Here is a 22,117-nt window from a genome sequence, read left to right on the forward strand (position 1 = left end):
CATGTGAAGCGGAAGGATTGTCCTTTGTGCTCCGTGGGGAAGGTCTTGCGACCCGAACAGGAGCGCTCGGTTTGACCAGAAGGGTCGGCCATGACGACCTTGTCGGTCGGCGGGCCTTTGCAGCCATGCCCTTCCTCCTTCTTCCCTGCTGCAATGCACGGATCGCGATGAAGGTTGCGGATCTTTTGGAAGAAAGGTGTGCACAGAGAAGTGAAAGGCTGTCAAACACGGCCGTGCGCTGCGAAATTGTTCTGCTTTGAACCCTTTCCGCGGGCCCGGCGAATCCGAGGAGATATGATTGGGAATCACAGCGAAAGGGCGACCCTGCCAGTCATCACGACCACAACAGTCCTTTCTCATCGACCAGTGTCAACACTGATATTAGGCTGCAGTCTCACCTTTCCCTGACCTCTCACTGGTGAAAGAAAGCTTTCGGTCTCGTTATCGGGTAGGGACGAACTGACGGTCTGGCTGTTGACCTTGATCCTGATGTGAACAGAACGACCCTCGTAGTTGTGGATCCGATAACGTGCTTCTTCTCAGACTTGACAACCTAAATGGTATAAGTCAGCGACCAATAAGAGATAAGCCAATGCAAAGCGCCAGGCCTAGTCAGTTGGACTCATGCACATTCCTGCAGCTTCACGAACGAGGCCGACGGTATCTAAGAGTCAAGGTATCTAGCTATTGAGCTGTCAGAGTAACGAAGACACTACATATTAGAGAAAACGAACAATTGATCTTTCGGTATCCGAGAAACAAGTGCGACTTGTACAGACGCCGGGGACATGAAGCATTGGAGTTGGTTGAGAGGACAAGAGCATGCTTAGGCCTTGCCGGGGTTGATGACCGACTTGAGCTTGGCAAAGCCCGAGCTCTTCTTCAATGATTTGATGCTACCACTCTTTGTGAGGCTGCGACGCTCAGCGGCGTCTTCGGTCTTGTAGTCGGTGCTGCCTGCATTTTTAGCGTTGGGGCTGCTGGTCGCTTTCTTGAGGCTGCCGTTGGCATGACCATTTGCGTGGCCATTGCTGGCGTCGGCGTGGCCGTTGGACTGTTTCTTGGCTGCTGCTTCGTCGTGCGAGACGACCTTTTCTGTGTCAGCACCGACGGCCTGCTTTGTCGCAGCTATCGATGCAACAGGGGCATCGTGGAATGCTTCACCGTCATCATCTGCAGTAGCGTCGGCTGCAGCAGCGGCACCAGCAGCAGCAGCAGCACCTCCGACAGCATCCAGCCCTTCCGACTCTACCTTCTCACCGATGCGCTTCTCTATCTCTTCTGGGTCAGCTCCACCCTCAATCTCCTCAATCTCCTTCTTCAGCGTTGCAACGCAAGATCGACGACCGACAACGTGTCGGATCACTTCACCGTTCTTTTGCTTGTAGTTCCATGTCACGACACCCTGACCGTCAATGGTACCGTCACGGTGGTAGATGGCCTTTCCGCGGAAGTAGGGCTCGTGCTCGAACTGTGCCACGCGCAGCTTCTTGACGAGAAGTTCACGCTTCTTGGCGATCTCCTTGTCTTGACCTTTTGTCTCGCACCACTTGCGTGTGATCTGTTCGTACTCCTTGGCGACAGACATGTAGTTGTTCCACGTGCGCTTCTTGCCCTCTTCATCCTTGGTCTGGTCGTTCTCGCCCTCGACAGGCTCGACGAACTCGAACTCACTGGTGTTCTCACCTCCCATGCTGGTAAGAAGGCGCTCCTTGGGGACGAGATCGAGGTCTTCAGGCTTCTTGGTGAACTTGATCTTGCTTCGCACCACAGGGTCGAGCATAGGACCGAGGAGCTTCCAGATACCGGAGAAGATCCAGGGTGCATTGTGAATGTAGAGAGTGCCGAGCGACTCTGGGTAGTACGCCTCGAGACACTTGACAATGAAGAGAATGCAGTTCCAGTCCATGTTTTTGAGACCGAAGCCAGTCAAATCGAAGAGAAGGACGACTTTGTCGTTGGGAGGCTGCATCAGCAGACGGAACGACTCCATGGCGTAGATGACGTACTTGGACATGGAAGCGGCAGGCTGGCCCCACGTGAGATGCTTCTTGACGTGAATGTAGCAGATGGGCATCTCATTGTCGGTAGTTCCCATGGCGTAGGTCTTGCCGCTACGTTGCTGTTCCAAGAATTTCTCGATCTTGTCGTTACCCAAGTCACCGTTCTCAGCGAGCTCCTCGACATTATTGTCCAGACGCCACTTCATACATCCAGCCATCATGGCAAAAGCTCGCGATACGTCCCACTTTCGAGCACGGAGGAATCGCAGGACGTCGGTGTCGGGATTGTCCATCTTGACGAATTTCCAGAATGTGTTGCGCAGTGCTGAGGGACCGTAGGTGTTAAGAAGCTCGTCGAGAGCGGCCTGTTCTTCACGCGCCTTAAGTTCATCTTTGGCCTTGTCGTCTTTGGGAATGCCAGCACCATCTGGGCCGGACTTCTTCTCGTCCCAGCCGCCAAGGTCTCCGCCGCCTTTAGTTTTGGCTTGCATGTCGGTATCATTGTCGTCGGCGTTTTCGCAAGTCTCGAAGAACTTCATCCAAAGCTCTTGGAGCTTCTCTTCTTGTTCGGCTGTCAAGTTGCCTGTTGCGTACGATACCAAAGCAAAACATGATGATGTAGTTCAGCAAATGTTCGGATTTGCTTAGATGTGAAGACTCCATGCGAGTCTTTCTGTTTTTGCAATCTGCAATCTGCAGTGGACCGAGAGCAGCAGCATGCACGAACCCGAACATCTTGCTCTGAAAGCATGTCTGCTCCAAGAAGATGCCGAAGCGACTGCATGGGAAACGTGTGGCAGTGGAGATTGTGTAGCAGGAAGCTTCACTTACCGACATATCCGGGCTGGATCTCGATCTCCTTCTGGCCGATTTCAGTGACCATGGTGAGTAATTGCAGATGTTGCAACGTCTCTTGAACGCTGTGGTGAGTCTTGCTACAAAGTTGGATCTGCTTTTAGTTGCTCTGTATCAAGATGGAGAGCTTGTTGAATCCGCTACTGATCGACGGAGTGCCGTTACGGATGGAAGCAGGGAAAGGTAGGGTGAGAGGGGACGGGGTAGAAAATTTTGACTCGGTCAAACCTATATAGGATGATGAGTATACGATCAGCCATTCGTCTTCCCAAGGCCGCCACTACACTTGTTAGGGGATTGTGCGGGGGATCCAAGAGGAGCTCACACACACATTCAGCGCAATCACGGGCATTTGCAGCGGAAAAGGAAGGCATGGCATGGCAGGATGACAAGTCGAGCTCACAACGACTGAGAGAGGATCTGGAACCCAGGCAGAAGAGAGCAGGATGAAGGCCGCAGTGGGGGGTCTCGAATGCAGCTCGCTTGGTGCGTAAGATGTGTATGGAGAAGGTCAAAACCAAAGTCGCACTTGAGGCCGGCATTGTATGAGCCAGCTTGGGCCCCGCTGCGGAAGCAGCGATAATTGATGGGAACCGCTGTTACTGTTGCCAGGCCACCTCAGTCTGTTCTGCCGCACCTTCTAATTCATGTACTGCTTTGCTCTGACCTCCGATCAGTTCTCGCGCTTCATTGTGCATCAATGCAAGACAGACTTAGGCAGAAGCCGCGGCTGTGGATGCCATGATGAGGAGAAACGCGGGTCCAAGCTTTTGCTCTATTTTCCCCGCATTCCGTTGCAGCCCCAGCTCGAGTGAACGTGTGATCGTCGACCACTGTTGGAAGGCTTCCGATAAGCGGCGAAGGCTCTTGACTGGATTGCAATCTAGCGCTACGCACGTCTTGTGTCCTCCTGCCATCAGTTGCTCACATTGCTTCTCTTGGCATCGTAGTAAGCTGCTAGATGCCCCATCAATGATTTTCGAGCCACGCTTGCAGTGGAGATTTTCACGGCATTCCAGGCAGAAAAGCAGTCGACTTCACATGACAGGTCAAGCGAACGGCATTTGGTGGTGTCATTACGAGGGTATATCGAGGTTCATCTCTTCCAGCTGAATGGCTACTTCATCCGAGATCTCGTACCACCAATTCAAACAAAGACAGAGACCTCGATCAACTTGCTTGCCATCGACTGAAACCAGCTGCTGATCCTGTTGTTGCGAAACGTGATGGAACCAGCCGCTCGGCAAGTAGAGCGTCTCGCCCTCGTGGACACGGATCCTGAGCGCAGGTAATGCATAGCCGTATTTGGTCTGCTCGCCGTGTGGTCGTCTGGGTGCATTTTTCGATATCGAGTTGAGGTCGCGATGCACAAAGGGTGCGTTGCGAGCGGCATGCTTGGGCAAAGTCGGATTGATGGGGATCCACCTTGTCGTTGCGCCATTCTGATCCGGTCGCAACACCAGCTGCCCTTGTTCGTCTGTGTTGTAGTTGTGGATATGGTACTCTTGATCGTCACAGAGGAAACAAGCTTCGGAAGGAGGATAGACGGTGAACTCTTTGCAGCCTCGAACGACTGTGAAGAGGTTCTCGTAGTAATCGCGATGCATCGAGGTTCGAGACGCCGATGTGCCGATCCAAAGATTGGTTGCTTCGGGTGGATATCCGATGGCTTCGGTTGCCCAGGGTAGATCGCTGCGGTTTGTCTCTGCAGCCTCAGTGCTTTCAGCACCTGTGCGGAGTTCAAGATCCTGCAGAAGTGGCGAGAGATCGCCATACTCCTGCACGCTCAAGTTGGAGTTCTGTGACTGAAGATATGCGATGGTGTTGCTCTTGCCCTGCACCTGTTTGGATAGACGTTCAAGCAGCTCCGAGAAGGGCATTCTCCGCTCCAAGGGAAGTGAGAATACCGGCTTCTCGTCCTTCGGATGCACTACGAGGTCATCTGCCCGTCCGTCAGGGGTGATGGCAACCACTACGCTTCGATCGCCCATGCGTTCCGCTAAGTAGTCGGTGTCCTTCCATCTCACCGCAAGCTCCGCGCGATCGTCCATAGATCCGTTTATGAGCACTGGTACATGTCTTTCCACTATCTTTCGGAACTCGTCCACGGAAGGCGGCCTCGCGAGGCATCTTGGCCAGTGCTGCCCATCATCCCGATCATCGTGCGAGAAGGGGATGTCTAGTCGTTCGCGCAACTCGATCGCCCGTTTGCGAAGAAGCAGCAGGAACGGATCATCCAGATCTCCGTCCTGCGATATTTTTGACATGGTCATGTGACTTCTGCTGTGGTCCCAACCGACTCGACATGTCGGCAGGTACGGTCGAGGTTGGAGCAAGGTGCGGTTCGATAAGTTATCGACAGCAAGAAGAAAAGTGTGCATTCAGGGTCCAGTTCCAAGAGCTTTCGGACAACAGCGAATTGGGATCGGGATCGGGATCGGGATCGGGATCGGGTGCCGGATTGAAATTTTGAAATGAGTCTTTCTCGATCTGAGTTGACAGCAAAAGCCACACGAAAAGCAGGCGACGTGCCTGACCCAGCAAACGTTTTCATGAAGAGAGCTGTAGGAGGTGTTGTTCTCGCTCTTTTCGAAAAAGAAAAATGCCCGACTGGCTGGCAACGCACATCGGTTGTTGGCAAGCAGAGCATGATTTTCTCGCCATCTGCACACATGCATTCAACACCGAAGCTGACTTTTCGTACAGCTTCAATAAAAACCCCTCTCATCGGATACGGTACACCAGTACTCACATCAGAGGGAGCGCTCCATACAGTAGTGACTGCACACCTTGTTCTTTCTATGCGCATTGAGCGCCTAGTCTAAAGTGAGTGGCTGACAACCGCTGGATCCCGCTGTCTTTCGATCGGGTGCATATGTACACTCAGTGGAGCTGTCCGGTGTGAATGTCGAATGCTTGCTAGGATCACAGCTCAGAGTCAAATCTCTTACTCGGCTCTTCCGACTCTAGCTTCTCATTCTCCGCTTGGTCTCGTCGCTAGATCGCGACTTCTTCTTCTACCACATTCCCAACGACGCCCTCGATTGAAGCCATAGCTTCTCACGCCCCAAGTTCAGCTCTCGGAAACGATCCCGAAGGCAAGTCACCAGACCTCGATCGACAACTCATTTCAGCGAACCGTCTCATCAACACTCAGCAACCATGGGACTCTAAGCTTCATCATCAACCTCCGAACCACCCCTCGGCTCACCCGAAGCATCCATATCAATCCACAGCAGCATGGCCGGTATAACTCTCGAATCTCCACCTCCCATCATCGCCTCCTCCTCCTCTTCTCGCACATCAGCACCTTCATCGCCACCTCTCCGAGCCAACATGCATCAACCAATCATGATAGAACTCAGCACAAGCACAAGCACAAGCAGCATAGATAGCTCCTGCTTCCAAGACCAACCTTCCTCTCGGCGTCTATTCCACAACACCCCTACAGCTCCGCACAGCTCAGCAAACGTGCCTAACTTCGTCTCGCCCGTCGCATCAAGCTCGCTGCAGAACCAAGTACGAACGTCAACCGCATCCGGTGTACTGGACGACCAGGACGTATTCGGCAAGATCGACCATACACCGTTGCGGCAAGAAACACACTCGACTTCACCTTTACCCAATTCGAGGTCTTTGCAGATGGGTGATATGCTAGATCATGTGCTGCCTGCGGATCAATCTGCGAGTCTGTCGGTGGGCAACATCATCGCGCCAGAGAGGGGAAGTTCGAAGAAGCAGCCGCCCAAACGACTGCCAACAGATCCGCATAGTACGACTGCTTCACCAACTCCACTGTCTAGATCTTCAGTAAGACCAAGGTCTGCACTTACATCGATAACTCTCAATAAGAGCATGAATGCGGCAAGAGAAGCAACCGGCAGTAGCAGTCCTGCATCTGATCCATTCTCTCAGCGATCTTATCTTTCTGCTGACGAGCTCTCGTTTCACGTCAAACATCAGATGGCAGCTTTGCAAGAAAGTCCACAGACGTGTTGAAGGGCTTCGGAACATTAGCATTCGTTCAAGTCACATCAACAGCATGACTACGCATCAGATTCACCCTACCCTTCTCGCCTAGTTGCCAATATCATCCTCCGAAAGTGCCAACACGCCAAAGTCTCCCGCCAGCTCTTCAGCCTCCTCGCTTTCATCCCGGATACTCAACTCGGCAAAATGTCGTTCCATCGACGCTCGTTCGCCACCATTCGAGACTGCTCGTGGCATGCGGTCGTCGTCAGTGCCGGAATCTCCGTCCTCGTCCTCGTCCGCCTTCTTCTTCTTCTTCTTTGCAATCTGCGCCTGCCGCTTAGGGCATGCCACCGATGCATGACCCTTCTGCCTGCAGCAGCTACAGGGGCCGGCGGGACAAGCATGCTGGCTGTGGAAAGGAGCCGTCTCGTCGTATCGGCAGTGGAAACACCAAGTAGGGCGATCGGGGAAGCGAACGAGGTAGGCGACTTTGTTGATAACAATCCAACCAGGAACGGCAGCGCGAGTCTCGAGACTCACAACCCCATTCTGCGTGTGCAGCTCCAGCAGCATAAGCACTTTTCCCTTGAAGCGTCGGGACTTAGGGCAAAGGAGCGCCCAGATATCCATCACCTTGCCGGCTTTGCGGATCCTCTGATCGGACCGGATTTCTGCCGACACTTGCTTCGGGCAGCTATCGGAAGGAAGCGTCTGAATGCACACTGCAACGTACTTAGGGTCGCAAATGCCACGGTCGACAACTTTGGGTTGGGTTCCGTAGAAGTCGAACGATAGCTCTTCTTCGTACACCTTGAGGACATCTGCTTCGGTTGCAAAGATGACATCTACAAAATTAATGTTGCCTCGCATTTTTGGTTGTCGAATGTCGATTGCGGTAAGTTTGTGGGTTGTGCACATTTCGAGGATCTTTTGGAGCAGGACGTCTCGATAACATGCCTTGCTGGGTCGGTAGAGGGTGGAGAACTCCCATCGAACGCCGCCGGGGGGCACACCGGTTGTTTCAAGCTCGATGTGTAGGTCAGAGCCTGACATTTGAGGCTTGGGGCCGCGCGACCACAGGAGGCGATACTCGAACTCGTCCGTCGTTTCGGCCGTCATCTTGATTATCGTTCGCGATGTCGTTCAAACCGATGAGCTTGGAGGTGGTCCCGATGGGAGGTAGCGCAACACCAGACGATGCCAGTCTAGACCAGCAGAGAGGGGGTGTTCTAATGGTGTTGGGCAGAAGGAGCGAATGGTGAATAGCTGGGGCAAGGTCAGGTTTCAATCTGAAGCCATGTACTTATACCGCCTCACAACACAATGCTAGCACACCTTACTGATCCAACATTGTCGACTCAGCATGGCCAAAGTGCACGGCTAGCTCTTCTTGGCTAGAACAATGAATCGTGTACTGCCCCTGCTGAGCCTTGTCTATGTGTCAAGGGTCTGCTCAATGCGCAGCCCACGCAAGATGCAGGGTTGAAAAAGACAAAAGAGGATGTGGCCCAAGCGTCGAGCTTTACGCAGAGACAAAAAACTGATCAGGGTTTAGCCACATGCAAGTGTATGAAGCTCATCTTGGTTGGGCGGATGATGATTCGAGTCGCGCCTCAGTTCATCATTCTACAGCTCGCGCACAAGCTCTCCCGCGAATTCGAGGTGTCCCACAGTGAAAGTATGTGAACTCCTTTTCGATCTCACACACTTCGCCAACTTCACTCATTTGGATATATATCACATACGCCCGAACCCACCGCTGGGATCAGGCATCGGCATACCGGTTAACAGATAGCCGGCATAGTTCCCCCATAGTTTCACCATTATATTTCAGCCTCAACGTCGCTGTATCATATATGTATACTGTCACAGGGTCTGCGCAGAAGACCCTGGACAGGCATTCGAATGCGCGGTGCGCACGAAACGCGAAATCCGTCGAGTCGCGGGCTTCTGACCAATTTTACGAGCCCATCCGACCAATATCGCAGGTCGCATCGCGGAAGGACGCCACCGATGCATTAGGACTCATGCGACTTCATGAGACTGAAGGGACTGTCGTAGGAGGCTCGTCGCCATTGCTGATGGCGAACAGAGATCTACGAGAAGAGGTATGCGGAGGAGAGTCCACTCATCTACTATGACAGCTCATTGCCACGGACCATGTTGGTGTTTGAAGTGTTCTTGCTTAGTATGATGGTAGTGCTATTGCTCAATGACGACAACGACCCGAATGCGGGGTATCCGGCTAAACCGGGAAAATACCCGATTGTCCTCAAACTTCTGCACAGGGACAGTACCGTACCTTGTAATCTTCAATTCAAACACATCACTGAGCGAGAGCATAATGATGTAGCTCAGAAAAAGTCTGCCAAAAACTCGTGTAAAAAAAGCAAAAAATAAAAGAGAAACCCGAACAAGAAGTACAAAAAGTTGGAGCGGTAGGGGATTGAACCCTAGACCTTCTCAACACTTGTGCGGCATCCAGAGGGATGTTGTTGCAAATGAGACGCTCTGCCACTGAGCTACAGCCCCTCCGATGGTAGATGATAGCGAGCCCAACTCCCGGACTCTCGACGTTGTCGACGACGACGACGACGACGAAAGGATAGTGGTTGCTGCTCGGCCGAGAAGACTGCAGTAGTCACTGGGGGACTCTCGGAGTATAGCTGGTACCCTACATAGGGTGATCAGCACTAATCTCGTCCAGATCGGATGAGGATGACAACAACAACATCAATGAACAACTTGGTTGATGACAACGACATCAATGACCAACTTGATACAACCACTGACCCTTGCTACCCAACCCAAAGGACTGTTATAGTCACTAAAGACCCTCAGAGCATAGCTGATAAACTACAAAGGATGACCAACACTAATCTCACCCAGATGGAACAAGGGTGATGACAATGACATCAACATCGACAACCAACTTGGATCACAACAATGACATCAACATCCAACCTGATACATCCACCAATCCCACTCATCTATAGCTGACACCCATGTCCAATAACATACAAATGACGAAGAAGGCAGACATACTACCAGCATCAATGAATGATACAGCTCCATACACCCCCCAATCAGGTAACTCAAGACAACCCCCCTGTCAGGGGTCTCGCACCTGAAACCCAGGTCGGTCTGTCGAGATACTCGGTGACTATCAAACTGTGTGACAGTTATTGTCTCGGTATTGGTGACTATCAAGTTGCACAGTGACAGCAGGTGGCATTCGTTGTATATACTATTGTAGGTTTTGGCTGACCTCTGTGGACACTCCGTTCAGGGGTAGCTTGGCATGATCAATATCAATGCTTCGGTTATGATGACACCAAGGTCTGGTGTGAGTGTTGATGATGATGAGGTTGATGATGTTGGTGATAAGGTTGGTGAGTGTTGATGATAATGAGGTTGATGGTGTTGGTGATAAGGTTGGTGGCATCAACACGAGTGTCCAGTGTGTTGACTTGATGCTTGAAGGTGATCCCTGGACTGCAGTGGACTACTGCCTTCGGTTCTATCTATTTCCAGACCGCTAACCTGCTATAAGGCACCTTCAGACGTCAGGTAGTGGTGATACAACACACACACTACTATGAGGAGCAACCTTGATAGATTGCTGCTATGCTGACTGTAACTAATGAGTACTTATGTTTCTAAAGTATTGACTAGTTGTATGGTGAGTAGAGTGGATGAGGATCCACTCGACCTATGATGGTGAGAAAGCATGGTTATATACCTCTTCACAGCATTGCCAGTGATGCTGCTCCTGCTCTCTCTCCAGAGAGTACCTTCTTCATCGAGTACTGCTCAGGGGCCTCTCCTGCTTGGCACCCCTGTGCCTCTTGAGTGGTATCGACTCCTTCGACACTGCTCCTCTTCCTCAGGACCTGCCTGCTAGTGTCCTATACACTGCTCCTTCTCCTTTGACCAGTGACAGTTCCTTTGACTCTTGTCTCTCGAGCCCCTGAGTGGTAACCATCTGAGCTTGGTCCTCTTCGTGGCTGTGCCTGTTCCTTGAGCTTGGTCCTCCTCGTGGCTGTGCCTGGCCCTCCTCGCATGTGGCTCATGTCCTCCTTTGCATGTGAGTCCATAGGAGTCCATGGTCTCCATGGAGACTGCACTATGACCATGCTCTCTACTGGTATCGACTAGATCTTTGATACCTGTGCTCCTTCCATATGAACCAGTGACCCTCCTGCTTCTTGAGCATCTAGGCCCATGACAAACACCATATCAAATTAATTAGATGCTGGGTGTCATGGGCCTGGATGCGCAGAAAGCAGGAAGATCCAGCAAGTCATATGAAGGGAGCACAGGAATCGAGGAATTGGGCAGATTGTGGGACTTGCAGTAGAGTTCACTGAGAGCTGTAGAAGGAATGGTTCTAGGGCAGATCCCAGCTAGATTGGCATGAGCCATGATGGTATCATGAATCCCACCAGAATCTGCAGTACACAAGATCGTAGGACATAGTCCATGGAGATCAATGGCAAGGAGGATCACACAATAAACAGAGTAGTGGTGAGGACAGCTGGGGTCACCACCAGATGAAGCAGGGGCCTTACACAGCATTGAAGTGGGTGGGCACTGATGACAGGGAGTGATGAGAAGGGGTGAGTCACCACCCAGATGAGGTGGGACTGACCCCTGATGGAGAGGAGGCAATGGGAGGTCCATCCATCCACAAGGGACAAGGAAGTGGTGTCAATGAGGAGCATTGCAAGGTGGATGGGGAGCCTAAGGGGGACAAGGAGGAGGAGCAGTGTTGTGGGTGATGCTACACAAAAGGTATATAACCATGTCCCCTGCCACAGCAAGTGAGTGGATTGCAATCCACTCTACACCATACATAACTAGTTATCACTTCACATAAGTATACATTAGTTTACAGTCAGCAAAGTCACAATCAAGTAGATTGCTTCCATTGTAGCATGTGTGTTGTATCACTGCTCACTGAAGTCCAAAGGTGGTTCATAGCAAACCAGCAGTCTGGATAATGATAGAACCAAAGGCAGTTGTCCACTGCAGTCTGGGGATCACCTCAAGCACTCAGTCAACACACTGGACACTCATGTCAATGACAGCAATCACAATCACACCAGACCTTGGTGTTAACAGCAGTTCATAGCAGTTATTGATCATGCCAAGCTACCTCTGGATGGAGTGTCCACAGTGGTTAGTCAAAACCTGCAATAGCAAAACCATTACTACATCTTCAGGCAAGAAAAGTAATAGAGATGTCTCTACTACATATCTCAGCAAGAATCATAATACTTCAAGCATTGTTGCATATCTCAACAGGATTTGTAATAGATGTGTTTCTATTACAGATATCAGGTTTTGGGCATGCAACCTCTGACACTGGGCTATTTTGGGTGCGACTGTACTACAGATTTCGAGTTTCAGGCATTCGACCTCTGACACTGTGGGCACTCTGTCCAGAGGTAGCGCGGCACAATCAGTGTCCAAATGGACTCCTTGAGCTTCACCACATACAAGAAACATGCTGCACTCCTCCTTCAATTCTTCTTACAAGGTACTCAATGGCCTGGGACATTGCACACCTTAACAAAAACCACTACTATCTGTCATCAATCCTTCAAATGTTTCATGAGCTTGAACTTAGCATTTCCCCTAACATCAACTGGGCTGACCTTAGCCTGCAAGAAGTTCTAGCTCTGCCTTGGTTTCATCCAGCATACAACATCTTCTTTCCACCCTCTGCCTTCAATCACCACAAGCAACACATTCTCAACCTTCACTGACAAGGATTCATATCTTTTGCCAACTTTCTTTGGATGGATGGCATGTCAGTAATCATCCCAGATTATCTTTCCCTTGCTGATGACACAGACCATCCAGCATACATGCAGATACAATATCCCCAATGCCTTGGATCACAAATCAATGGCAAAGAGCCAGTCCAAGCTGTCAATCGTCCAGGAAAGCCAAATGCCCACTCATCCTGTTCATGCACAAATCTGACCTCTACCTGCACAACTCTGAGCGGCCTACAGCTAATACAGAGTGTAACGCTGCCTATTCTGTATATAGATCACTTTCATTTCTTATCACAGTACTCGAAATCAATTTAACCCTTTGAGACGGACCTAGGTTCTTTCCTCTGCCCTTAGCCTCTTATAACATGTATTTAGTCCCGCTCTTGGTCAGGAATGTACACACACTACTCCCGCTACTTCCGCTACAAGAAAGGGGCCCGAGAGCCTGTAGTCAAAGCCTAAAACTGACATCTTGTGAAGAACCTCGGTCGCCATCTTCACGCAGCACAAAGCCAGGTCATCCATAGCACATGACGTCGGAAACACAGCACGAGCGGCGAGCGAGACTACGGACTTGAATTGCGAATACTTTGCGTGACAATGACTATGAAACAGACTGTGCGAACGAGAAACATGATGATATGGTTACGGTGAGAAGCAAGCAAGGCAGGTCGACACCCACTCTCCGACCAAGCGAACAGAGACAAGAGACGAAGCGGGAAGCTGAATGATCGGACCTGAAATGTCCCTACTTGCCCGAGCCAGGAGCATTTGCAGCAGCAGCGGCGTTCAGCATGCTCTTGAATGTGAAGAACGATCCGCCTAGAAATCCGATGGAAAGCAGGCTCGTGGTGTAGACTGCCTTGGTGATGAGCGTCTTGATACTGGGACGGCGGGAGATGGACTCTGCCGGACGACGCCTTTCTTTATCGTGACGAACCGTTGTGCGCCTCTTCTTGCTAGGCGAGGGGGAGCCGGAGTCAGAAGTGCACAGCGTCGAAGACATGGAAGAGAGTGACGAAGCCTGCGAGCTGAATACAGACCCCTCTCCTTCCTCGTCATCGGAGTCGATCAACATCATCTTGCGCTTGAGCGGCATGTGGAGCTCACCCTCCTCCTTTTCGGCTGTGACGACAGCCTGAATGGGCTCCGTAGGGAGCGACTCGGGAGCTGGGGTCGAAAGCAGAGATGCTGGAGTTTTGTCGCCATCGTCAACGGTGGACGAAATAGGCTCGCTGCTCGAAACTGCCCGATCCGCGATAGCTGCCTTTTCAATGGGCTCCTCGTTGTGGGCCTCGCCAGCAGATGAAGCTGAGGCGATGCCGTCGCTCGTTGCAGGCGAACAGACTTCCTGCGCAACATGAGAAGGCGCGGCCGGCACGTCAGCAAGCTCCTGATCAAGCTGGCGCCAAAGCACGTGCGGCAAGTCGAGCGAATCGAGCGAGTTCTCCGACTCACTGACACTAACACCGTGTTCCTTCATGCGATCTCCACCGTCCTCCGAATCAAAGTCTGAGGCGGCAGGTCTGGCGCTTTGGATATCCTCATCGTCGTCATCGCCAGAGAGATCAACGATGGTAGCCTGGGTCGGATAGATGGCGACGGGGCCGGCAGGTGCGGGAGAGGTCTTGGTGAGTTGTGAAGAGAGCCTCGATGGGATGGTCGTGAAAGTAGCTTCATCGATACTGACTATGTCAGATTCAGAATCGAGGCTGTCATCGAGAAGGCTGTAGCGCCTTGCCTGCTTTTGCGCGGCTGCCAAAACCTGAGGGTAGGTACTCGACTGCGCCGAGGTGGATATAGGTTTGCCCGGAGCAAAGCGTACGTAGCAACGGACCGGATGATGCTGAGCGTCCGTGCGGTTGCAGGGCTTGCCGAACTCGATTAGATCGCCTGGAACGAGGGTGTAAACACCTTCGACCGACCTAAAGGGAGCTTGAGTGATTCCGTCGACCACTTGTCCTGAGGAAAGGAAAGTTGCACGGCGCTTAGCGACATAGGTGCCATGAGTCGATCCGAGGTTCTTGATGACGGGCTCCCCTTTCACCCATTCGATCCTTGCATGCTCGCGGGAAACAACTTTGGCCAGGGGGAAGAGGATCTTGTCAGACAAGTCGTTCACAAGTGTGGCCGGGTCAATTGCGGAAGAACGAGAGATTGTCTTGCTGACATTGCACGGGACACGGATGACTTGATACATTTGTGGATCGATATGGTCATCCTTGGTCGGACCTATGGGTGAAGCATTGATCCAGACAAGCTCAAGGGCTCCCGGATAGGCCGACATCGTAGGCGACGGATATGGCTTAATTCTGGAAGCAGGGGTGGGACTGCAGAAGGTGGGATAGGATGATGAAGATGACTGGTACCTCGCCACGCTGATGAGGATGGTGGTATGCTTCTGGGTTGGTGGAGGTGGTGAATGAACTGGTTCTGCGAGTATATGTCAGAGGATAAGAAGGAGCGGGAACGATCGACTTGTCAGCGAGTCGAATGGTCAGCTGAGTTTGCTTGACTCAGCCTTTTGACTCAAACAGGGGTCTCTCTGTCCACAGCGCATACGCTCGCACGCAGGAGCGGAAAGAAAGGAGAGACAGAGGGCGTAGCCGACTTTCCGATGTGTCAAAGTGCTAATTAACGCATTGGCCAGCACACGAAAGTGAGAGTTCCGCACGCTTGCGGACCTTACTCCGACAACAAATGTGTGCTCTCACCAAGCCAATTGTAACGTGGAGCCTAACTTATGCTTATGCTTCAAAAGAGTCGCTCCGCCTCTTGACGGGAGGGCAGAGCAAGCCTTGCTCCCGAGCGAGTAAGTGCAACAGCCTTGATACAATGCAGGGTTCAGATGCACACCTTTCCAGTTCGTTATCTTGACAAGTGGACCCTGAAAAGTTGCACTTTTCTTTTTGGCAGGGGCGTGCAATCGCTTGGCTTGAGTGGCTTGTGCTTTGTGGCTCGTGCGATGTGTGTGTGCGCGCGCAGAGGCGTCATCGTGCGATATGAAAATCCCACTCTTTCCCGTCCGAATTAGAGACAAAGCAAAAGACCGAGTTCCGAAGCCGGAAAGAGCAACACTACAGAGCAACTTGGCCAAATGATCGTTTTATTGCTTTCGATATCCAACAGGCTTCAAGCCTGCATCGACGACAACAGCAACAGCAACAGCAAAAGCAACAGCAACAGCAACAACAAACGCACGCTTTCTCCATCCGGTCCGATCAGGCATGGAACAACTTTCGTAATCAACTTTGATCCTTACTTGACCGCTGTCTTCCGGTCGTCGCTGTTGCCAAGATGCCTGCAACACCAACGCGTTCAGTTCAGCGTGGTGGTGGTGCGCGTCAGAGGCAAGGGTCCTCTCTCCATACGCAATCAGGGCCTTCCACAACTGTAATGGCGGCCGCAACGGGCGGAGCATCAGGTCCTCCCGCCAAAGGAGGAAGAGCAGCGAACGCCAACGATGCGGCAGCCATTCCTTTCGTCCATCCAGCACTTTCCCTGTCTTCTGGAGTGATGCCAAACTCATCATCCGCATCAGGCTTACCTCCAGCAGCTGCAGCACAGGCTCGGGGGCGACGCCCATTCAATCACCGCAATCTGTTCGCACGAGACCTGCGCAACCTGATGTACGCGTACGGAGACTCGCCCAACCCAGATCCAGACTCGGTGATGCTGATGGAAGAGATGACGGTCGACTTCATCACCGATCTCTGCTGTCGCGCACGACCCAGCCCATATGCACTTGGACTTGGTACAAGCTCGATCTCGAACAGTTCCAGCGCGTTCGGCGCCACACTCGAGCAGTTAGCCGCCTCGCAAGACCCCAATGCACTAGTCAACGGCATAGATGTGGTACCAAACACTCTACCGCCAAGAGCGCCTCATCGTTTGCGAGTCAAGCTCGAAGACTTCCGCCACGCACTTCGCAAAGACGTCGAGGCAAAGAAGCTCGGTCGTATGGAACAGCTCTTGTATGCCGACAAGGTCGTCACAGAAGCAAGAAGGGTTGGTGGTGTTGAAGAAGCAGCTGAGCGCGCTGGTGCTATGCAGACCGACAACTTGCCCCCACCAACATCCAATGCGGACGGCCCAGCAGGTGATGCCAACTTGGAAAACTTAGACGGCGAGGATGACGATGACGTTCAGGGCGCCAAGGCTGGCAAGTCTGGCAAGGGCAAGGGGAAAGGTGGTGGAGGAAGCAAGGGCGGTGCTAAGGGCAAAGGAAAGCCAAAGGGCGGTGCGGCGGCTGCATCGCGAGCTGGATCCGCAAGATCTTCTGTTCAGCCACCCTAGCACACATCAGACGATACTTGATCGAATCATGCAGTCCACAACTTGGGGCATAAGAGTCATTACTGCAGTCATCATGGCCGCTATTCACACTTGTATTTGTAAGTCGCAAAATCTAGCTTTTCAACTGGAGTGACTTGAGTGTGACCGTGATTAGGAAGCATTTGGCTCACTGCTGTGCCTGTAGAAGGTTCAGACGTGTGAAGACGAGGTCGAGATCCTCCGCTTGAGAGTCATTGGTCATTGAGGCCAATGCAGCGAGCACTTCACGCAGCAAGCCTTCGTCTTTGGCTGTGACCAGCGACCTCAGAATCGATTCGACACGTTTCGTCGGAGCTTCCTTCTTCTGCTTATCCGCTGCTGCCTTGTCTGTGCTGAGCGATCTAGCCGCGGCCGAAACATGATGTGATGCGATCTGCCATGCGATTGATTCTCTCGCCTTGGGCATTTCTGCAGCACTCACAATGTAGCGACAGTAGTGCTCCAGCATGTCCACACATGTGTCCGACCAGCTGAGCAGCCACTTTGGCGCCTTTGTTGGTGGAATACTGCGCAAACTATCGCTGTAGTCATTCCATACGAGACGGCGGAAATCTACAGCAATACCGTGCTCGCCTTCAAACAATCCACCGCCACATCCAGCGTTGGCGACTGTCATGACAACGCGTGCGAAGTTGGCATCGCCGAACGAGACCGAGTCCCACAGCCCGACAAGGTCGGTAAAGAACTGGTAAAACGACATGCCGCCGCCATATGTTGCAGCTGTCCAGGTGCCGAGTGTTATTGCGCTGATTGAGGATTGGCTGCTGTAGCCCTGACGAAGCTCGACCAGCTCATCGGCAATGTCAAGCAAGGATGCGAGGTCAGAGGAGATGGTGGGGTCGCGGAACAGATCGCGACCCGTCAACACACCAGTCTGTTTCTGCTGCAAGGCGCCAGCTGTGGTCTTGTCCGTGAAAGTGTCCGGCTGATCCTTTTCAAGCATGAAGACTTTCATCACGCCGAGCAGGACCTGCTCGGCACTGGGTAGACTACACATGGTGGCGCTTGACTTCACCTCCAAAACGTTCTTTTCTGCGCTGTGTGTCGTCTCAGAGGCGTGTTCTTGAAGAAGGGATCTGAAGACGACAACCGCGAGCCGGAGAGATGCTCGCACCATCTCCAGCTCACTTGGCTTCCAATCTTCTTCAAGATTGTCAGGTCGATTGAAAACGGCTGTGTTGCCACTATGCAGGAGATCGTCGAGAGGCAGCAAGGGCCAGTCTGCGCGAATCGGCAAGCCACTTGCAGGGCATTTCCACAACTTGCTTCCGGTGATCGGGTCGATGTCCTCATCGTCCTCCTCCGCCTCGTCCTCTTCGCCCTTTTCCTTGTCAATACTCTTCTTGGCAGCTTCATTCGTGCTGACTGGACTCGCCGATCTGAACAGGGACTTGACCCGCGACAGTGGAGTGCTGTCCCGGTGTTCCACTGCGCTCGACTGGCTCGCTGGCGGTACGCGGTTGCTGCCAAGCATACACTCGAGCAGGAACGGTCGCAACGCGTGGACGGTGGATTTCCCTGCGAGGCTTTCGCTGACCCTCAAGACGATGTTGGCAACTCGATCGGCGTGGCGAGCGTCGAGGCGTGTGATCGCTGCCAGCTCTACGGAGCGTTCTGACTCCGCTTTAGAGCCGACAGCGACAACCGCTGCAACAAAATTCGAAAAAGTTTCTATGTATGCGCTGCGTCCCGAAGCCTGTGATTCAACACTTTTAAGGGCTTGCCACAATGGTCCACATGCGACGAGCGCCATTCCCTGTTGCAGCATGACATCACCTCTGCCCGATTTGACCTGCTGCCGTCCCTGAGAAACTTGCTCGGCATGCTTGATCATCTTTACGAGGTCAAGATATCTGTGACAGGCACGACAAGCTTGCTCAGCTTCGTCCAGTGCAATGTCCTGTGAAAGAGCCGTCGAGAAAAGGCGAAGCACCTGTAGGAAGTGCTGCTGTACCGGACCCTGACAGTGCGACATGACTGATTTGCACGCCTCGATGTACTTTTGTAGCAACTTTGGCTCCTTTCCAATTGCGCAGCGCAGCCAAGCATCTATGTACCAGCAAAGAGCGCCAAACGCAGGTGCAGTAATGGATACTGGCAAGTTTGAAGTCGTTTTGCCTACTTGTTCAGAAGCGTCCTTGACCAATCCGATCCAATCTCGCACCTGGGTCCATGTGATATCGTGTGCCGTCATGAGCTCGTGTGGGTCCATAGCGCAGTGTGTCCAAGCGGCGAGGATCTCGAAAATCCTTTGTGCTGCTGTGCCTCTCGACTCTTGAATCCACGTCCGTGTCGCAGACACGACCTCAGAAGATTGAACACCAACGAGCTGCGTTGCCGCCCAAGTCCCACATTCCTGCCAGAGGTTCCATGTTCGTGCGACTACCGATGCAAAATAGCCGTATGACGCCAAGGAGGTGAAGAGTTGGAGTACTTCATCGAACACTTGGTAGGCCGTCAATACAATCACATCGCCTTCTTTGTCATTCGACGTCCAGTCTTCCTCGACCTTCCAGGGCGGTGTCACGACAAAGCGCAAGAGATGCTCGATGCTGCCACTCAGCACGATAGATTCTGCGATCTCGCGGTCACTGAGGACACCTTGATGCAAGAGGCGTACAGCCATCAGCGAAGGCAACGAGTTCGATCGGCTAGCTGCAGTGCTAGGCGGTGTGTCGTCCGAAGGAATCGGTGGCCATGCGACCTTGAGCCCGAGGTGTACAACAAAGTCGCACAGTCGCCTTGTATCGGTTTCGAATAGTTGCTGTGCATGAGATACCGAGCACGATGCGATGCGCATCAGTAACTCGAGAGCCAGCTTGGCTTCCCATGTCGAGGTGATGACACTGTCCGTCCTGTCCAGAAAAAGACTGAGGATATTTGAATCGAGCATGACAGTGGCCCAGTCCTTTTGAACGCTGGGCTCAACTTCGCTTGCGTCATTGCTTTCATCTTTGCTTCCGACATCGCTAGTCGCTGCTTTGAAGAGATGATTGAAGTTGAGTTCTTGCGTGGCACCGAGAGGCAGCGCAGTACCCGATGGCAGCGATCTGACAGCACTGGCCAGACAACGCAGAGCTGCTGAACGAACGGTGAAGTGACGGTCGCCAAGAAGCCATCGAGAGATGGAAATGGCCCTAGCTCTCGAAAGCAGAGCATCCTTGTTGAGCGCTTGCACGGCCGGGGAAGGCCGCTTCCCGTCGACCTGCTCGAATGACGGATACTGCTCACAGATTCGACCCAACACGTTGAGCGCCAGTTGGCGCTGGGCTGCCACGGTGCTTCGAGATAAGTGAATAAGCTCGGAGAACGTGTACCCAGGCGCTTCCTGATCGTCGCCGTGGTGATGCAAGCCCGATAGGTACGTCTTGTCTGTCTGAGATCCGCCCTGAATAATCTCGCCGGAGAAGTCGAAGCGCAACTCTGTGCTAGCTTTCTGACGAGAAGATTGTTGTGGCATCATCCATTCGAGCGTCGGGTTCGGACCCTCTGGCTCGGCAGGGAAGAATTGACGCTTGATGGCAAGTGGGCCATCCTCCTGGCCATCCCACTGGGATGAGCCAATGTTAGGTTCGGCATGAGTCTTTGTGGGCGCTGATGTAGACGCTGTATCGCGGGCAGCTTGGTCGGTCTGCTTAGAGTTGCCAGCACCCTTACGGTTACGCAGGGCATCGAGAACGTCTTTCCCGAACAGACTCTCCAGACTGCGAATCTCTTCAGAGACCTCAGCAACGCTCATCTGCCGAAGCTTCTGGTCATTTTCTCTCGATACCTTTGACAGAACAGCAGTGATGGCGTCAATATCTGCACCTCCGCCGGGATCTCGCGTCGGGTCGGGCTTGAAACTTGGCACGTCGTGGTCGCCCGCATTACTGTTGCTTCTTTGCGTATTCTTGGTTCGCACGGATGGTGGTCGTAATCCTTGACGCACCAGTCTCGACCTCCTGAAGGCTGACATGGACTTTCCATCTTCGGTCAGCCACTCCTCGTCGTCTGCTGAAGCTGCTGTGCCGGACTGTGCTGTGCTGGAGGAACTAGACAGAGCGGTTTGTGTAGCAATCGCATCTCGTTGGGGTGCTTCAACAGTGTCGATATCTTCGCTGTACTGGATTGTGCGAGCCTTGGACGATGTCGGAGGGAGGATCAGTGCGATCTGACTACGATGCGATACCACAGGGAAGCCGGTGCCAGGCTCTTGTCCGTTTGGGGTTACTTGTGTTGTTTGTGTTGCTTCTGCTTGAAGTTTTTGCTCCCTCTGCTCTTCGTGCTTCTGAAGGTCTTCATCCATCCTCCTTCTTACCACGAAGCGCGATCCTGAAGGTTTAGGTTTGCTCGAGCCACTCGGTCTTGTCCGCCTCTCCCCAACTGGGCGTTCCTGAATTGTACCGATGATGGAGCCTGCAAAGTCAAGCGTCGCTTTTGGTGGTGCCTGTTCTGTGGAAGCTGCCTCGTCCTTTGTCACTGTATCTGATGTGAAGCGCACATTTTTGGGTTGCGGCTGGATCTGCGGCTGGGGAGCTGCTTGTCGTGGCTTCGGATCGGTCAGGACGGGCTTGGGTGGGGAAGGCTGAGAATTCTCAGCATGTTGGACAGTGGCTTTGCGACTCGCACCGCCTTGAGACTCGGTCGAGGGCTCTTCAACTTTGCTAGAAGATATGATTGCAGGGGGCTTCTTTCTGACTACTGTCGCAGCTGGTGGCCAGTCGGTGAAGGAGCCACCAGGCGCAGCTCTGCGACTGCTGGACTGGAACGAGCCATCTTCAGGAAAGTCATCATCGAACTCGGCCAGATCGAGAAAGCGAGGTCGGATTTGCTGTTTGCGGATCTGACGCTCGTCCAAAGGTGGCTGAGACGACATTTCTAAGTCTAAGTATGCTTATGATGGAGAACGAGTTGCAGATGTGGAAGATAGAGCATGAAGGTCTCTGTATCAAGCCAAATTTTAAAGCTCAAGCTCGGAAGTCGGCGAGAAAGGTGGAGTTTCCTTCTGAAAACAGCTCAAGCGATCTTTTTTTTGAACGAAATTGTTAGACCGGCGACTCGGAGCCGAAATTCTGCTTCGGATTCGCAATCAACGCTCAACGGTTTGTCGCGCTGCAGCGCTGCACAGCAGCCGGCAATATGCTCTTCGCATATATGTGTGATAATCGACATCATCCTGACGAC

At 52.6% G+C, this 22,117-nt stretch overlaps 8 protein-coding genes and 1 non-coding gene across 9 annotated transcripts; 3 read left to right on the forward strand and 6 right to left on the reverse strand.

Moving 5' to 3' along the window:
• Positions 1-826: 826 nt before the first annotated feature.
• On the reverse strand, positions 827-2,886 carry UHO2_01412 (uncharacterized protein; the record flags this gene model as incomplete). Its single annotated transcript, XM_041553879.1, has 2 exons — positions 827-2,586; positions 2,835-2,886. 2 exons carry the CDS (start codon positions 2,884-2,886, stop codon positions 827-829), a joined length of 1,812 nt encoding a protein of 603 aa, XP_041409813.1.
• Positions 2,887-3,934: 1,048 nt separating this feature from the next.
• On the reverse strand, positions 3,935-5,125 carry UHO2_01413 (uncharacterized protein; the record flags this gene model as incomplete). The annotated part of the gene is made up of 1 exon (XM_041553880.1): positions 3,935-5,125. The coding sequence occupies one exon, from the start codon at positions 5,123-5,125 to the stop codon at positions 3,935-3,937; it is 1,191 nt and encodes a 396-aa protein (XP_041409814.1).
• A 973-nt stretch (positions 5,126-6,098) lies between these two features.
• Positions 6,099-6,857, forward strand: UHO2_01414 (uncharacterized protein; the record flags this gene model as incomplete). Its single annotated transcript, XM_041553881.1, has 1 exon — positions 6,099-6,857. One exon carries the CDS (start codon positions 6,099-6,101, stop codon positions 6,855-6,857), a length of 759 nt encoding a protein of 252 aa, XP_041409815.1.
• Positions 6,858-6,935: 78 nt separating this feature from the next.
• On the reverse strand, positions 6,936-7,949 carry UHO2_01415 (uncharacterized protein; the record flags this gene model as incomplete). The annotated part of the gene is made up of 1 exon (XM_041553882.1): positions 6,936-7,949. One exon carries the CDS (start codon positions 7,947-7,949, stop codon positions 6,936-6,938), a length of 1,014 nt encoding a protein of 337 aa, XP_041409816.1.
• A 477-nt stretch (positions 7,950-8,426) lies between these two features.
• On the forward strand, positions 8,427-9,004 carry UHO2_01416 (uncharacterized protein; the record flags this gene model as incomplete). The annotated part of the gene is made up of 3 exons (XM_041553883.1): positions 8,427-8,508; positions 8,703-8,938; positions 8,975-9,004. The coding sequence occupies 3 exons, from the start codon at positions 8,427-8,429 to the stop codon at positions 9,002-9,004; spliced, it is 348 nt and encodes a 115-aa protein (XP_041409817.1).
• Positions 9,005-9,261: 257 nt separating this feature from the next.
• tRNA-Ala(TGC) lies at positions 9,262-9,362 on the reverse strand. The gene has a single exon. It is a non-coding gene; the product is annotated as a tRNA-Ala (tRNA).
• Positions 9,363-13,364: 4,002 nt separating this feature from the next.
• Positions 13,365-14,903, reverse strand: UHO2_01417 (uncharacterized protein; the record flags this gene model as incomplete). The annotated part of the gene is made up of 1 exon (XM_041553884.1): positions 13,365-14,903. One exon carries the CDS (start codon positions 14,901-14,903, stop codon positions 13,365-13,367), a length of 1,539 nt encoding a protein of 512 aa, XP_041409818.1.
• Positions 14,904-15,913: 1,010 nt separating this feature from the next.
• Positions 15,914-16,912, forward strand: UHO2_01418 (uncharacterized protein; the record flags this gene model as incomplete). The annotated part of the gene is made up of 1 exon (XM_041553885.1): positions 15,914-16,912. One exon carries the CDS (start codon positions 15,914-15,916, stop codon positions 16,910-16,912), a length of 999 nt encoding a protein of 332 aa, XP_041409819.1.
• Positions 16,913-17,078: 166 nt separating this feature from the next.
• On the reverse strand, positions 17,079-21,809 carry UHO2_01419 (uncharacterized protein; the record flags this gene model as incomplete). Its single annotated transcript, XM_041553886.1, has 1 exon — positions 17,079-21,809. The coding sequence occupies one exon, from the start codon at positions 21,807-21,809 to the stop codon at positions 17,079-17,081; it is 4,731 nt and encodes a 1,576-aa protein (XP_041409820.1).
• Positions 21,810-22,117: the final 308 nt, after the last annotated feature.

Source organism: Ustilago hordei, assembly GCF_900519145.1.
Source record: "Ustilago hordei strain Uho2 genome assembly, contig: UHO2_contig_02, whole genome shotgun sequence".
In the NCBI taxonomy this organism is placed as follows: domain Eukaryota; kingdom Fungi; phylum Basidiomycota; class Ustilaginomycetes; order Ustilaginales; family Ustilaginaceae; genus Ustilago; species Ustilago hordei.